Below are 17,321 nucleotides of genomic sequence, written 5' to 3' on the forward strand. Positions count from 1 at the left end.
ATTCTGTCACTATATAAAGCCCTGGTAAGACCTCACCTTGAGTATGGAGTGCAGTTCTGGGGACCAATCGGAAAAAAAGATATTGCAGAACTAGAAAAAGTTCAGAGAAGGGCCGCAAAGCTAATAAGGGGATTGGAGAATTGAAGCTATGAGGAGAGGCTAGCCAAACTGGGTCTGTTTTTTTTAGAAAAGAGGCGCTTGAGAGGTGACATGATTACTTTATATCAATATATTCAAGGCCCATATACAGAGATGGCAGAAGCTCTGTTTATTCCAAGAAAATTGTTTGTGACAAGAGGTCACAATTTAAGGTTGGAGGAAAGGAGATTTAATCTCCTTCAACGTAAACGTTTTTTCACTGTAAGAGTAATAAAATTGTGGAACTCATTACCAAAGGAGGTAGTGAATGACAATACCCTAGATACATTTAAAAATTGTTTGGATACATTTCTATCTATAAACAAAATGCATAGATAGGATTGCTAGTAGTAAATGGGTCACCTTTTAGTGGGATTATTTAAGCTTAACTGGAGTTTGTAAGTATTTTAGATTTGTATAGGTTGAACCTGATGGACTTCAGTCTTTTTTTAACCTAATCTGCTATGTTACTATGTTACTATGTTATATCCTTTGCTGAAAAGCATATATAGATAGGCTCAGTAGCTGCTGATTGGTTGCTGCACATAGATGTCTTGTGTGATTGGCTCACCCATGTGCATTTCTATTTCTTCAACAAAGGATATCTAAAGAATAAAGCAATTTAGATCATAGACGTAAATTGGATTGTTGTTTAAAATTGTATTCTCTGTCTGAATCATGAAAGAAAAATAACGGGTTTAGTGTCCCTTTAAGTGTTGAGCCTGAGTGGAACATCAAATAGCTCTGAAAAATTGTTGGAAACCTGAAAAGTTTTAATGCTTGAAAATATGTATAACAAAACACATAAAAATATATATCACTTATAGTTATACATATTAGATGTACAATAAAGGTTTAGGACCCATTTATCAATGTCCGGATGGACAAGGTTCACTTCTGTGAGCCTGTCTGCTTGAGATCGTTGCCAGCGGGCAGCAGTACGCTGCCCGCATTTAACATTGCACAATCGGTTGCTTGTACAATGTCGCCAACTGCTCATTCTACGCTAATGAGTACAGGTTAGGATGCAGTGGTCTGATGACTGCTGCTTCTTAACTATTGGCTGCAGACTTGCTCATGAGAGCCTGCACCAAAGGTGCTCCAAAGCGGAATACACAGTTTGCTAAATGGTGCCCTTAGTATTGAAATAAAAAGGTTTTAACACTGATTAAGGGATGGTATATGATTTACATATGCAGGACTGGAAAGGTCTCAAAGCTGTATGTTTGTGTGTATGTGTGTGTATGGGTGTATGGGTGTATACATGTGTATGAATGTCTTTATATGTATGTGTGCAGTGTTTTAACTTATATTTCAAAACAAAACCACAGTATACAAGTAAGTATAGAACTTGAGCAAAATACGAGTTGAGTTTTTTCACTGTGCTCCCATAGAAGTCTATTACATGAGAGATTCAGTGCACCCACACTATCCAACATCTAGATGATACTAGTAGAGAATTTTTTATTTTTTTTTAAATTGTTGGCTTTATCTAAATCACGAAAGTTTCATTTGGATTTCTATGTCCCATTAAGAAGCAGTATCCTTTATTACTTTATTCCCACCTGTCTAACACTTGTATATATTACATTGTATGCCACAGAGCAGATGATTCTGCAGATGACGTGAACATTTGCATGAAATAAATATTTACATTTTCTTCTGCAGGTCAATATGTGAACATTCAAAAGAGCGCTGTGAATCTGTATTAGGAATTGTGGGTTTGCAGTGGCCAGAGGATACGGACTGTGCACAGTTCCCAGATGAAAAATCATCTAATGAAACTTGTCTAATGCCTGATGAGGATGTTGAAGGTTAGACCATTTGAATGTTCCAATGATGTGCTTTAAGATGTGTGTTACTTGAATCGACTCTATAAAGTTATATGCAAAAAACAAACAAAGAAACATAAGATAAACTGTTTTACATTCCCTAAAGCTTGTGAGGTTATGTGAGTTAGCAACTCTCAGATGTTGGAGGCTTTTCCTCACTTAACTGTCAAACAGCTAGATTACGAGTTATCCGCGCTATAGGGAAATTAATGATCGCAACAAAAGTTGCGTTATTTAACCCCCTATAGCCAGCCATTAGAAGTTTTTAAAAACCCGGATTGTGCATGCGATATGGTGCTTTTAAGCTATATACCACACAAAAAACAAGCACAGTTTTGACGTGCTCGTGCACACTTTCCCCATAGACATCAATGGGGAGAGTGGGTCAGAAAAAAGTCTAACACCTGCGATCGTGGAAATAAATGCTCCGTAACACAGCCCCATTGATGTCTATAGGGAAAAAAATCTAACGTTTAAACCTAACACCCTAACGTAAACCCAGAGTCTAAACACCCCTAGTCTGCCCCCACCGACATCTAAACCCTGGCCTCCCACATCACTACCACTAAATAAATCTATTAACCCCTAAACTGCCAGCCGCCCACATCGCAAAAATCTAAATTAAACTATTAACCCCTACACCTACCCCAAACCCAAAACCTAACCCTAACACCCCCTAACTTTAACATAATTATACAATAGAGTTAAATTAAACTTACAATTATTAACTAAATAATTAGGGATGGGCGAATGTTTCCAAAATTCGAAAAACAAAACAAATTTTAACACATTCGTTTGTTCGAATCGAATTTCGAAAGTTTACATAGCATTCTAACATTCGATTTTCGAATGTTTGGTTTCGAATTTTATGATTACATTCAAAAATATTCTTTTCGAAAAATTCAAATTTATATTTGTAATAGTATTTCTAATGCTTTCTTTAAATGTAATATTCGAATTATGCAATATTCGAATTCGAAAAATTCAAATATATATGTTTGTAATAGTATTTCTAATGCTTTCTTTAAATGTAATATTCAAATTATACAATATTCTATATAGAAATATTCGAAATGATATAGTTGCGTTATTTAACCCCCTATAGCGCAGCCATTAGAAGTTTTTAAAAACCCGGATTGTGCATGCGATATGGTGCTTTTAAGCTATATACCACACAAAAAACAAGCACAGTTTTGATGTGCTCGTGCACGCTTTCCCCATAGACATCAATGGGGAGAGTGGGTCAGAAAAAAGTCTAACCCATGCGATCGTGGAAATAAAAGCTCCGTAACACAGCCCCATTGATGTCTATGGGGAAAAAATCTAACATTTAAACCTAACACCCTAACATAAACCCAGAGTCTAAACACCCCTAGTCTGCCACCACCAACATCTAAACCCTGGCCACCCACATCACTACCACTAAATAAATCTATTAACCCCTAAACTGCCAGCCGCCCACATCGCAAAAATCTAAATTAAACTATTAACCCCTACACCTACCCCTAACCCAAAACCTAACCCTAACCCTAACACCCCCTAACTTTAACATAATTATACAATAGAGTTAAATTAAACTTACAATTATTAACTAAATAATTAGGGATGGGCGAATGTTTCCAAAATTCGAAAAACTAAACAAATTTTAACACATTCGTTTGTTCGAATCGAATTTCGAATGTTTACATAACATTCTAACATTCGATTTTCGAATGTTTGGTTTCGAATTTTATGATTACATTCAAAAATATTCTTTCTCCAACATTGGTGTGTCTGGTCCACGGCTTCATCCTTACTTGTGGGATATTCTCTTCCCCAACAGGAAATGGCAAAGAGTCCCAGCAAAGCTGGTCACATGATCCCTCCTAGGCTCCGCCCGCCCCAGTCATTCTCTTTGCCGTTGCACAGGCAACATCTCCACGGAGATGGTTAAGAGTTTTTTGGTGTTTAAATGTAGTTTTATTCTTCTATCAAGTGTTTGTTATTTTAAAATAGTGCTGGTATGTACTATTTACTCTGAAACAGAAAAGGATGAAGATTTCTGTTTGTAAGAGGAAGATGATTTTAGCAGACAGTAACTGAAATCAATTGCTGTTTCCACACAGGACTGTTGAGATGAAGTAACTTCAGTTGGGGGAAACAGTTAGCAGTCTTTTCTGCTTAAGGTATGACTAGCCATATTTCTAACAAGACCATGTAATGCTGGAAGGCTGTCATTTCCCCTCATGGGGACCAGTAAGCCATTTTCTTAGTTAAACATAAAAGAATAAAGGGCTTCAAAAAGGGCTTAAAAACTGGTAGACATTTTTCTGGGCTAAAACAATTGCTTTACTAGGCATATTATGCAGATTCTAACTAATTATTGGTATTATAATCTTGGGGAACGTTTAGAAAAACGGCAGGCACTGTGTTGGACACCTTTTTCAGATGGGGGCCTTTCTAGTTATAGACAGAGCCTCATTCTGGGACTGTATAGGGGTTAAATGTAAAAACGGTTCTGTTAATTTAAGGGTTAAAGCTCTGAAATTTGGTGTGCAATACTTTTAATGCTTTAAGACACTGTGGTGAAATTTTGGTGAAATTTTGGTGAATTTTGAACAATTCCTTCATACTTTTTCACATATTCAGTAATAAAGTGTTTTCAGTTTGAAATTTAAAGTGACAGTAACGGTTTTATTTTAAAACGTTTTTTGTGCTTTGTTGACAAGTTTAAGCCTGTTTAACATGTCTGTACCATCAGATAAGCTATGTTCTATATGTATGAAAGCCAATGTGTCTCCCCATTTAAATTTATGTGATAATTGTGCCATAGTGTCCAAACAAAGTAAGGACAGTATTGCAACAGATAATGATATTGCCCAAGATGATTCCTCAAATGAGGGGAGTAAACATGATACTACATCATCCCCTACTGTGTCTACACCAGTTATGCCCACACAGGAGGCCCCTAGTACATCTAGTGCGCCAATACTTATTACCATGCAACAATTAACGGCTGTAATGGATAACTCCATAGCAAATCTTTTATCCAAAATGCCTACTTATCAGAGAAAGCGCGATTGCTCTGTTTTAAACACTGAAGAGCAAGAGGACGCTGATGATAACTGTTCTGACATACCCTCACACCAATCTCAAGGGGCCATGAGGGAGGTTTTGTCTGATGGAGAAATTTCAGATTCAGGAAAAATTTCTCATCAAGCTGAACCTGATGTTGTGACATTTAAATTTAAATTAGAACATCTCCGCGCACTGCTTAAGGAGGTGTTATCTACTCTGGATGATTGTGACAATTTGGTCATTCCAGAGAAATTATGTAAGATGGACAAGTTCCTAGAGGTTCCGGTGCCCCCCGACGCTTTTCCTATACCCAAGCGGGTGGCGGACATAGTAAATAAAGAGTGGGAAAGGCCCGGCATACCTTTTGTTCCCCCCCCTATATTTAAGAAATTATTTCCTATAGTCGACCCCAGAAAGGACTTATGGCAGACAGTCCCCAAGGTCGAGGGGGCGGTTTCTACTCTAAACAAACGCACTACTATTCCTATCGAAGATAGTTGTGCTTTCAAAGATCCTATGGATAAGAAATTAGAGGGTTTGCTTAAAAAGATTTTTGTACAGCAAGGTTACCTTCTACAACCAATTTCATGCATTGTTCCTGTCACTACGGCAGCGTGTTTCTGGTTCGAGGAACTAGAAAAATCGCTCAGTAAAGAATCTTCGTATGAGGAGGTTATGGACAGAGTTCAAGCACTTAAATTGGCTAACTCTTTTGTTTTTGATGCCGCTTTGCAATTAGCTAGATTAACGGCGAAAAATTCAGGGTTTGCTGTCGTGGCGCGCAGAGAGCTTTGGCTAAAGTCTTGGTCAGCGGATGTGTCTTCCAAGACAAAATTGCTTAAAATTCCTTTCAAAGGTAAAACATTATTTGGACCTGATTTGAAAGAGATTATTTCAGACATCACTGGGGGAAAGGGCCACGCCCTCCCACAGGATAGGTCTTTTAAGGCTAATAATAAGCCTAATTTTCGTCCCTTTCGCAGAAACGGACCAGTCTCTAATTCTGTATCCTCTAAGCAAGAGGGTAATACTTCACAACCCAAACCAGCCTGGAAACCAATGCAAGGCTGGAACAAGGGTAAGCAGGCCAAGAAGCCTACCACTGCTACCAAAACAGCATGAAGGGATAGCCCCCGATCCGGGACCGGATCTAGTGGGGGGCAGACTTTCTCTCTTTGCTCAGGCTTGGGCAAGAGATGTTCAGGATCCTTGGGCGCTAGAAATAGTTTCTCAAGGTTATCTCCTGGAATTCAAGGAACTACCCCCAAGGGGAAGGTTCCACAGGTCTCAATTATCTTCAAACCAAATAAAGAGACAGGCATTCTTACATTGTGTAGAAGACCTGTTAAAGATGGGAGTGATACATCCAGTTCCAATAAGAGAACAAGGAATGGGATTTTATTCCAATCTGTTCATAGTTCCCAAAAAAGAGGGAACATTCAGACCAATTTTGGATCTAAAGATCCTAAACAAATTTCTCAGGGTACCATCGTTCAAAATGGAAACTATTCGAACGATCCTACCTACTATCCAGGAAAATCAATTTATGACTACCGTGGATTTAAAGGATGCGTACCTACATATTCCTATCCACAAGGAACATCATCAGTTCCTAAGGTTCGCTTTTCTGGACAAGCATTACCAGTTTGTGGCACTTCCATTCGGATTAGCCACTGCTCCAAGGATTTTCACAAAGGTACTAGGGTCCCTTCTAGCGGTTCTAAAACCAAGGGGCATTGCAGTAGTACCTTACTTGACATCCTGATTCAAGCGTCGTCCCTGTCAAAAGCAAAGGCTCATACGGACATCGTCCTAGCCTTTCTCAGATCTCACGGATGGAAGGTGAACAAAGAAAAAAGTTCTCTGTCCCCGTCAACAAGAGTTCCCTTCTTGGGAACAATAATAGATTCCTTAGAAATGAGGATTTTTCTGACAGAGGTCAGAAAATCAAAACTTCTAAGCTCTTGTCAAGTACTTCATTCTGTTCCTCGTCCTTCCATAGCGCAGTGCATGGAAGTAATAGGATTGATGGTTGCAACAATGGACATAGTTCCTTTTGCACGAATTCATCTAAGACCATTACAACTGTGCATGCTCAGACAGTGGAATGGGGATTATACAGACTTGTCTCCGACGATTCAAGTAGATCAAAAGACCAGAGATTCACTCCGTTGGTGGCTGACCCTGGACAATCTGTCACAGGGAATGAGCTTCCGCAGACCAGAGTGGGTCATTGTCACGACCGACGCCAGCCTAGTGGGCTGGGGCGCGGTCTGGGAATCCCTGAAAGCTCAGGGTCTATGGTCTCGGGAAGAGTCTCTTATCCCGATAAACATTCTGGAACTGAGAGAGATATTCAATGCTCTCAGAGCTTGGCCTCAACTAGCAAAGGCCAAATTCATAAGGTTTCAGTCAGACAACATGACGACCGTTGCATATATCAATCATCAGGGGGGAACAAGGACTTCCCTGGCGATGAAAGAAGTGACCAAGATAATTCAATGGGCGGAGGATCACTCCTGCCACTTGTCTGCGATCCACATCCCAGGAGTGGAAAATTGGGAAGCGGATTTTCTGAGTCGTCAGACATTCCATCCGGGGGAGTGGGAACTCCATCCGGAAATCTTTGCCCAAATAACTCAATTATGGGGCATTCCAGACGGGTCCAGATCCAGGGATCCCAAGGCGACCCTAGTAGATGCACTAGTAGCACCTTGGACCTTCAACCTAGCTTATGTATTCCCACCGTTTCCTCTCATCCCCAGGCTGGTAGCCAGGATCAATCAGGAGAGGGCCTCGGTGATCTTGATAGCTCCTGCGTGGCCACGCAGGACTTGGTATGCAGACCTGGTCAATATGTCATCGGCTCCACCATGGAAGCTACCTTTGAGACAGGACCTTCTTGTTCAGGGTCCATTCGAACATCCGAATCTGGTTTCCCTCCAACTGACGGCTTGGAGATTGAACTCTTGATTTTATCAAAGCGTGGGTTTTCAGATTCTGTAATAGATACTCTGATTCAGGCTAGAAAGCCTGTAACTAGAAAAATTTACCATAAAATATGGAAAAAATATATCTGTTGGTGTGAATCTAAAGGATTCCCATGGAACAAGATAAAAATTCCTAAGATTCTATCCTTTCTACAAGAAGGTTTGGAGAAAGGATTATCTGCAAGTTCTCTGAAGGGACAGATCTCTGCTTTATCTGTTTTACTTCACAAAAGACTGGCAGCTGTGCCAGATGTTCAAGCATTTGTTCAGGCTTTGGTTAGGATCAAGCCTGTTTACAGACCTTTGACTCCTCCCTGGAGTCTAAATCTAGTTCTTTCAGTTCTTCAAGGGGTTCCGTTTGAACCCTTACATTCCGTAGATATTAAGTTATTATCTTGGAAAGTTTTGTTTTTGGTTGCAATTTCTTCTGCTAGAAGAGTTTCAGAGTTATCTGCTCTGCAGTGTTCTCCGCCCTATCTGGTGTTCCATGCAGATGGTTGTGCGTACTAAGCCTGGTTTTCTTCCGAAAGTTGTTTCCAACAAAAATATTAACCAGGAGATAGTTGTACCTTCTTTGTGTCCGAATCCAGTTTCAAAGAAGGAACGTTTGTTACACAATTTGGACGTAGTCCGTGCTCTAAAATTCTATTTAGAGGCTACTAAAGATTTCAGACAAACAACTTCCTTGTTTGTTGTTTATTCTGGTAAAAGGAGAGGTCAAAAAGCGACTTCTACCTCTCTTTCCTTTTGGCTTAAAAGCATTATCCGATTGGCTTATGAGACTGCCGGACGGCAGCCTCCTGAAAGAATCACAGCTCACTCCACTAGGGCTGTGGCTTCCACATGGGCCTTCAAGAACGAGGCTTCTGTTGACCAGATATGTAAGGCAGCGACTTGGTCTTCACTGCACACTTTTGCCAAATTTTACAAATTTGATACTTTTGCTTCTTCGGAGGCTATTTTTGGGAGAAAGGTTTTGCAAGCCGTGGTGCCTTCCATTTAGGTGACCTGATTTGCTCCCTCCCTTCATCCGTGTCCTAAAGCTTTGGTATTGGTTCCCACAAGTAAGGATGAAGCCGTGGACCGGACACACCAATGTTGGAGAAAACAGAATTTATGCTTACCTGATAAATTACTTTCTCCAACGGTGTGTCCGGTCCACGGCCCGCCCTGGTTTTTTAATCAGGTCTGATGAATTATTTTCTCTAACTACAGTCACCACGGTATCATATGGTTTCTCCTATATATATTTCCTCCTGTCCGTCGGTCGAATGACTGGGGTGGGCGGAGCCTAGGAGGGATCATGTGACCAGCTTTGCTGGGACTCTTTGCCATTTCCTGTTGGGGAAGAGAATATCCCACAAGTAAGAATGAAGCCGTGGACCGGACACACCGTTGGAGAAAGTAATTTATCAGGTAAGCATAAATTCTGTTTTTCGAAAAATTCAAATTTATATTTGTAATAGTATTTCTAATGCTTTCTTTAAATGTAATATTCGAATTATGCAATATTCAAATTCGAAAAATTCAAATTTATATGTTTGTAATAGTATTTCTAATGCTTTCTTTAAATGTAATATTCAAATTATACAATATTCTATATAGAAATATTCGAAATTATATATTTGTATCTATTATGTTTCAATTTACTAGATTCCCTCCCTACCACATGAACTATTGAACTTCTGAATAGTATTTGTTAAATAGAATGTTAAATTCGAAATTTCGAATGTGGACATTCGATATAATTATAAACATTCAAATTCAAAAGTGACATTCGAAAACTGTAAATAGCATTCGATTATAGAATTTAAAAAAATATTCGTTCTTATCAACATTCGGATTTATAATTCAAATTTCGGTAATAACATTCGTTCTAACATTCGAAATTCGAAAATTTACACATTTGCCCATCCCTATAAATAATACCTATTTAAAACAAAATTATTACCTGTGAAATAAAACCTAAGCTAGTTATATTGTAGGTAGCTTAGGTTTTATTTTTATTTCACAGGTAAGTTTGTATTTATTTTAACTAGGTAGACTAGTTAGTAAATAGTTATTAACTATTTACTAACTACCTAGTTAAAATAAATACAAATTTACCTGTGAAATAAAACCTAAGCTACCTTACACTTAAACCTAAAATTGATTTTTTTTAAAAACCCCACTAAAATCACAAAAAATAAAAAAAAATTATTCCTATTCTAATACCCTTTAAAAAAAAAAAAAAAAAAAAAAACACCCTAAAATAAAAAAGCCTAATCTAGAATAAACTACCAAGGGCCTTTTGTAGGGCATTGCCCTATAATTAACAGCTCTTTTCCTACAAAAACAAACACCCCCTAACAGTATACAAACCCCCACCCCCCAAACCCACAAAATAAATATAAAGTAAAACCTAATCTACCCATTGCCCTGAAAAGGACATTTGTATGGGCATTGCCCTTAAAAGGGCATTTATCTCTTTTGCTGCCCAAGCCCTAATCTAACAATAAAAACCCACCGCAAAACGAAAAAAAAATATATATTACACAAAATAACAAACAAATTATCAAAAATAATAAAAACTATTCCTATTCTAATACCCATTTAAAAAAACAAAACACCCAAAAATAAAAAAGGGGCCTTTTGTAGGGCATTGCCCTAGGTTAAACAGCTCTTTTACCTGTACAAAAAAAATACAAACACCCACTAACATTACAAACCCTCCACCCCCCCAAACCCACAAAATAAAAAAAACTATCTTAAAAACCTAAACTACTCATTGCCCTGAAAAAGGCATTTCTAAGGGAATTTAGCTCTTTTGCTGCCCAAACCCTAATCTAAAATAAAAACCCACCCAAAAACCCTTAAAAGTCTAACACTAACCCCCGACGATCCACTTACAGTTTATGAAGTCCCTCTTGAACGATCTTCATCGCATCGGCGAAGTCCTCATCCAGGCGGCGAGAAGTCTTCATCCAGGCTGCCTCTTCAATCTTCATCCTGGCAGCGAAGTCCTCATCCAATCGGCGAGGTCTTCATCCAGGCGGCCTCTTCCATCTTCATCCAGGCGGAATCTTTATCTTGATCCTGGCGGACCGGGTCCATCCTGAAGACATCCGGCGCAGAGCATCCTCTTCGCGGAGCCAATAAAATGAGAGCTGCTTAAATCCTATTGGCTGATTTGAACAGCCAATAGGATTTTAGCAGCTCTAATTCCTATTGGCTGATTCAAATTTTTCAGCCAATAGGAATGCAAGGGACACCATCTTGAATCGCGTACCTTGCATTGAAGATTCAGTGTACGGCGGTGACCGAATGAAGAGCATGCTCCGCGCCGGATGTCTTCAGGATGGACCCGCTCCTTGCCGCCGGGATCAAGATAGAAGATGCCACCTGGATGAAGATTGAAGAGGCCATCTGGATAAAGACTTCTCGCGGCTTGTTTGAGGATTTCACCGCCGGGATGAAGATTGAAGAGGCCGCCTGGATGAAGACTTCTCGCCACCTGGATGAAGCTCATTCAAACGGGAATTCATAAACTGTAAGTGGATCTTCTGGGTTTTTTGGGTGGGTTTTTTTTAGTTTAGGGTTTGGGCAGCAAAAGAGCTAAATGCCCTTTTAAGGGCAATGCCCATCCAAATGCCCTTTTCAGGGCAATGGGTAGCATAGGTTTTTTTTAGAGTTAGGTTTTTTATTTGGGGGGGTTGGTTGGGTGTTGGGTTTTACTGTTGTACAGGTAAAAGAGCTGTTTAACTTAGGTCAATGCCCTACAAAAGGCCCTTTTAAGGGCTATTGGTAGTTTATTATAGGCTTGTTTATTTTTTATTTTGGGTGGGCTTTTTTATTTTGATAGGGCTATTAGATTAGGTGTAATTCTTTTTTATTTTGGATAATTTAGTTTGTTATTTTTCGTAATTTAGTGTTTGTTATTCTTTGTAATTCAGTGTTTTTAAATATTTTTGTAATTAGATAGTTTGTAATTTTTAGAGTAGTGTTAGAATATTTTTAAAGTGTAGTTTAGTTTTATTTAATTGGTAGTTAGTATTATATTAGTTTAATTGTTAGTTTACTTACTTTTAAAGGTAAGTTTTAATTTAATTTAAAGGGACAGTTTTTTATGGTAGTACCCTTATATAGCTGCAGGTAGTGGCTGCACAGATCATTTCTACGTGTTTATTGAGCAAGAAAACAAGTAAGTTGTTTGCAGTTTGTTTTTAACATAATCTGTTTCCTTTTATGTTTGCTTTGACTTAATCCTTTTTTTATTTTATTGATTTTTTTACTATAGGAGCACTGTTTCATATCCATTTAAACTTTCCCCTTTGTATAAACAGATCTAGAATGCTAGCAATATTTTAGATAAAGTTTAATTTATCAGTTGTAATGAAGAGGCGTTTTCACTTACTTTTTAATGTTGTGCTGAAATTCAAATACCCTGTCCTCTGGCCGCCCACTTATGGTTTGAACTGTTCTCCAATTGACACTCTGACAAGCTACTACAATAATAAGCACCACCATTAGGTAGCACATTTAAAAACTTAAAGGGATACTAAACCCAATTTTTTTCTTTCATGGATCAGATAGATCATGCACTTTTAAGCAACTTTCAAATCTACTCCTTTTATCAATTTTTGTTCTTTTGGTATCTTTATTTGAAAAATAATATTTGTAATAATAAGATCCAACCCATTTTTGGTTCAGCACCCTGGATAGCGCTTGCTGATTGGTGGCTACATTTAGCCAGCATTCAGTAAGCGCTACCTAGGTGCTGAACCAAAGCTTAAATTCATGCTTTTCAAATAAAGATAGCAAAAGAACAATGATAATAGGAGTAAATTGGAAAGTTGCTTAAAATGGCATGCTCTATCTGAATCATGAAGGAAAAAAATTGGGTTTAGTATCCCTTTAACTTCTGTCAGGATTGCAATACTATCTAATAAGTTAAAGGGACTTAATACTCATATGCTAAATCACTTGAAACTGATGCATAATAACTGTAAAAAGCTGACAGGAAAATATCACCTGAGCATCTCTATGTAAAAAAGGAAGATATTTTAACTCACAATTTCCTCAGCTTAGCAGAGTAAGTTCTGTGTAAAAAGGTATACTCAGCTGCAGCCCAGCTGCAGATAAAAAAAGAAAAAATGAAGAAATGAACTGCAGCCAATCAGCATCAACAGTGCTGAGGTCATGAACTCTTTTACTGTAATCTCATGAGATTTCATTGTAAACTTCCTTAAGCTGTATAGGGAAATAAGATGAGAGTGCACGAAAGCTCGCTCCTTCCGCTGTCCCGGGACAGACATACTGATTTGCTGCTTAGAAGTCCTTTACAATGGGATGTGGCTACTGAGAAACTTTTGAGGTAAAATATCTTTCTTTTTTACATAGATATGTTCAGGTGATATTTTCTAATCAGCTTTTTACAGCTATACTGCATCACTTTCAAATGTTTCAACATTTGGGTATTATGGCCCTTTAATCAATCAGAAAAATTATCTGTTTAAAACTCAAGACTGAAAACAATGAAAGTCAATGCAAAACAACACATGGAATGTAACATTTCTGTTCTGAACATCTTTCCAGTAAATCAAATGTTACATTTGAAATTATATTCCAGTATCTAGGCTATGGAAAACATTTGAAGTCAAACCTGTCCTCAGGTCTCCCTAACAGGCCACATTTTGAGGATATCTGAACTGGAGCACAGGTGAAATAATCAGCTGATTAGTAACCATGGTTATTTTACCTGCTCTAATCCTAGGTAATCCTGAAAACCTGTCCTGTTGGGGAGGCTTGAGGACAGGTTTGAAAACCAGTGAGGTAGAGCAAAAGAAAAATGTTTTTTTTTTAATCACCTGTATTAGTTGATTGGATATTATACAAATGTGTAGTGCTGGGCACCTTTTTAGGCCAGTCATTATGTGTGATCCGTTTTGCTATCAGTGATATCTTTGTCAAATGATCAATGTCCTATATTGTGGGGTACATGATATTGTGTGTGATGTCATCAATAAATCTAGGCTGGCTTGGAATTTAAAGGGCCCTAATAATAATATTCAAAACAGGACATGCTCTTATTCGCTGTGGTTAAACACACAGTAATATAGGGTCAATAGTATTAAAATGGCATGCTCTAATGAATTAAAGCATGTAATTTTTCCACTATAATGGCCCTTTAATTTTGTTGAACTCAGGGGTCAAGTCCTACAAAAAAAGGTGTGGGAACTCACTAAGACTTCCACCCCACCCCCATAATTAATATTGCTTTATATACATACACACACTTACATACACACACACTGTATTAATATATATATATATATAATCTATACACCCTGGTTAATTAATGCAAATTAAAACCAATGAAGGGCTGAATGGTTGCCTTTGGGCTTGATGATGGACACCCATGGTTACATTTTTACATGGCAGGGATGACATTTTTTATTTGTAATTTAGGATTAAAGGGACAGTAAACTTTAAAAATAATGTTATATAATTCTGCACATAGTGCAGAATTATATAACATTATATTAGCGCAAACATTATAAAACATAATTTCCCCTTTGAATTTTAAAAAAAACCTGCTGTTTTACAGACCCGCTCTCTGTGATCTTCTGAGCGGGTCTGTTTTTTTCAAACAGCGCATCAGGCCAGCTGTATAGTCACAACCCGGCCAGACCGTGCCATAGCACTAAGTGCAGCTCGCTCCTGCTCTGATCACACAGCAGGAACCCTGACAGGCTTGCATTTAGTGTATTTTAGGAAGTGTTACTGACCATTATTAGAGGATCTCACTATCCCTCCCCTCTAACCAGATTGGGCTCCATCTCCTCTCACCAGCAGCAGCAGTGTTTACTGAAGCATTTCTGTTCTCTGTCCAGGGGGAACTTAGTTCCTCCTGCAAAATAGTGCAGGAACTTTGTTCCCATGCATTCCAGCTCGACTTGACCCCTGGTTGAACACATTGGGCTTTTTCTTTTCTTGTTCTGAGAGTGTAAATCATCACATTTATGAGCTTTTGTATGTCTGATGATGAAGTGTTGGAATTCATAGTTTTTATTTCTGCTGAAATAAAAAAAACTAAATGACACATATTGTACAGTGCTTCTTTAGGCTGTTCTAAATGGCACCTAAAGCAGTTTTAGGTAACAAAAAGATACAGTTAAAGTTGTATTACTTTTGAATTGGGGCCAAAGTAAAGTTATTGCAACTGGCTAATTCTTCTATCTTGGCCTTACTACAGAATGCTCCCCCAGTCATTACAAGTGCCGCTCTGGACGATGCATCCTGGCTTCCAGAAGATGTGATGGAGAAGCAGATTGTGAAGATGATAGTGATGAAGAGAATTGTGGTAAGTTTATACAATGACTGGAAACAGCTGCTTCTTTTGCCTTATATTATCAGCACTAACTGGGCATGCGCCACCATCAAAGCCGCCACCATCAAAGCCCATTCACTACTTTCTCTTGTAAGGTGTATCTAGTCCACGGATCATCCATTACTTGTGGGATATTCTCCTTCCCAACAGGAAGTTGCAAGAGGATCACCCACAGCAGAACTGCTATATAGCTCCTCCCCTAACTGCCATATCCAGTCATTCTCTTGCAACTCTCAACATAGCTGGACGTAGTAAGAGGAAAGTGGTGTAATATAGTTAGTTTTCTCTTCAATCAAGAATTTATTGTTTTTAAATGGTACCGGAGTTGTACTATTTTATCTCAGGCAGCATTTAGAAGAAGAATCTGCCTGCGTTTTCTATGATCTTAGCAGAAGTAACTAAGATCCACTGCTGTTCTCACATATGTCTGAGGAGTGAGGTAACTTCAGAGGGAGAATATCCTGCAGGGTATCCTGCAATAAGGTATGTGCAGTTTTAAGTTTTTCTAGGGATGGAATTGCTAGAAAATGATGCTGATACCGGATTAATGTAAATTAAGCCTAAATACAGTGATTTAATAGCGACTAGTATCAGGCTTGCTATCAGAGGTATATACTCTGATTAATGTGCAATATAAAACGTTTGCTGGCATGTTTAATCGTTTTTATATATGCTTTGGTGATAAAACTTATTGGGGCCTAGTTTTTTCCACATGGCTGGCTTGATTTTTGCCTAGAAACAGTTTCCTGAGGCTTTCCACTGTTGTAATATAAGTGGGAGGGGCCTATTTTAGCGCTTTTTTGCGCAGTTAAAATTACAGACAGAGACATTCAGCTTCCCTCAGCAGTCCCCTGCATGCTATAGGACATCTCTGAAGGGCTCAAAAGGCTTCAAAAGTCGTGTATTGAGGAAGGTAAAGCCACAGTGGAGCTGTGGCAGTTGTTGTGACTGTTTAAAAACGTTTTTTTCATTTTGTTAATCCGTTTTTTGTATTAAGGGGTTAATCATCCATTTGCAAGTGGGTGCAATACTCTGCTAACTTGTTACATACACTGTAAAAATTTCGTTAGTTTAACTGCCTTTTTTCACTGTTATTTCAAATTTTAGCAAAATTTGTTTCTCTTAAAGGCACAGTAACGTTTTTTAAATTGCTTGTTTAACTTGATTTAAAGTGTTTTCCAAGCTTGCTAGTCTCATTGCTAGTCTGTATAAACATGTCTGACATAGAGGAAACTCCTTGTTCATTATGTTTAAAAGCCATGGTGGAACCCCATATGAGAATGTGTACTAAATGTATTGATTTCTCTTTAAGCAATAAAGATCAGCTTTTATCTTTAAAAATTTTATCACCAGAGGATTCTGGCGAGGGGGAAGTTATGCTGACTAACTCTCCCCACGTGTCAGACCCTTTGACTCCCGCTCAAGGGACTCACGCTAAAATGGCGCCAAGTACATCAAAGACGCCCATAGCGATTACTTTGCAGGACATGGCGGCAATCATGGATAATACCCTGTCAGTGGTATTAGCCAGACTGCCTGAATTCAGAGGAAAGCGCGATAGCTCTGGGGTTAGACGTAGTACTGAGCGCGCAGATGCCTTAAGGCCCATGTCTGATACTGCGTCACAATATGCAGAAGCTGAGGAAGGAGAGCTTCAGTCTGTGGGTGACATTTCTGATTCGGGGAAACCTGATTCAGATATTTCTACTTTTAAATTTAAGCTTGAGAACCTCTGTGTATTGCTTGGGGAGGTGTTAGCTGCTCTGAATGACTGTGACACAATTGCAGTACCAGAGAAATTGTGTAAACTGGATAAATACTATGCAGTGCCGGTGTGTACTGATGTTTTTCCAATACCTAAAAGGTTTACAGAAATTATTAATAAGGAGTGGGATAGACCCGGTGTGCCGTTTTCCCCCCCTCCTATTTAAATGT

At 38.6% G+C, this 17,321-nt stretch overlaps 1 protein-coding gene across 1 annotated transcript in view; it reads left to right on the plus strand.

Moving 5' to 3' along the window:
• Nucleotides 1–17,321, plus strand: part of CORIN (corin, serine peptidase) — a 720,658-nt gene that overhangs the window by 561,758 nt on the left and 141,579 nt on the right. Inside the window, exons 12-13 of the mRNA XM_053703991.1 lie at nt 1,807–1,952; nt 15,252–15,359. Of these exons, the coding sequence (XP_053559966.1) occupies nt 1,807–1,952; nt 15,252–15,359 (254 nt within the window). The remainder of the gene's footprint in view (nt 1–1,806; nt 1,953–15,251; nt 15,360–17,321) is intronic.

Source organism: Bombina bombina, chromosome 2, assembly GCF_027579735.1.
Source record: "Bombina bombina isolate aBomBom1 chromosome 2, aBomBom1.pri, whole genome shotgun sequence".
In the NCBI taxonomy this organism is placed as follows: domain Eukaryota; kingdom Metazoa; phylum Chordata; class Amphibia; order Anura; family Bombinatoridae; genus Bombina; species Bombina bombina.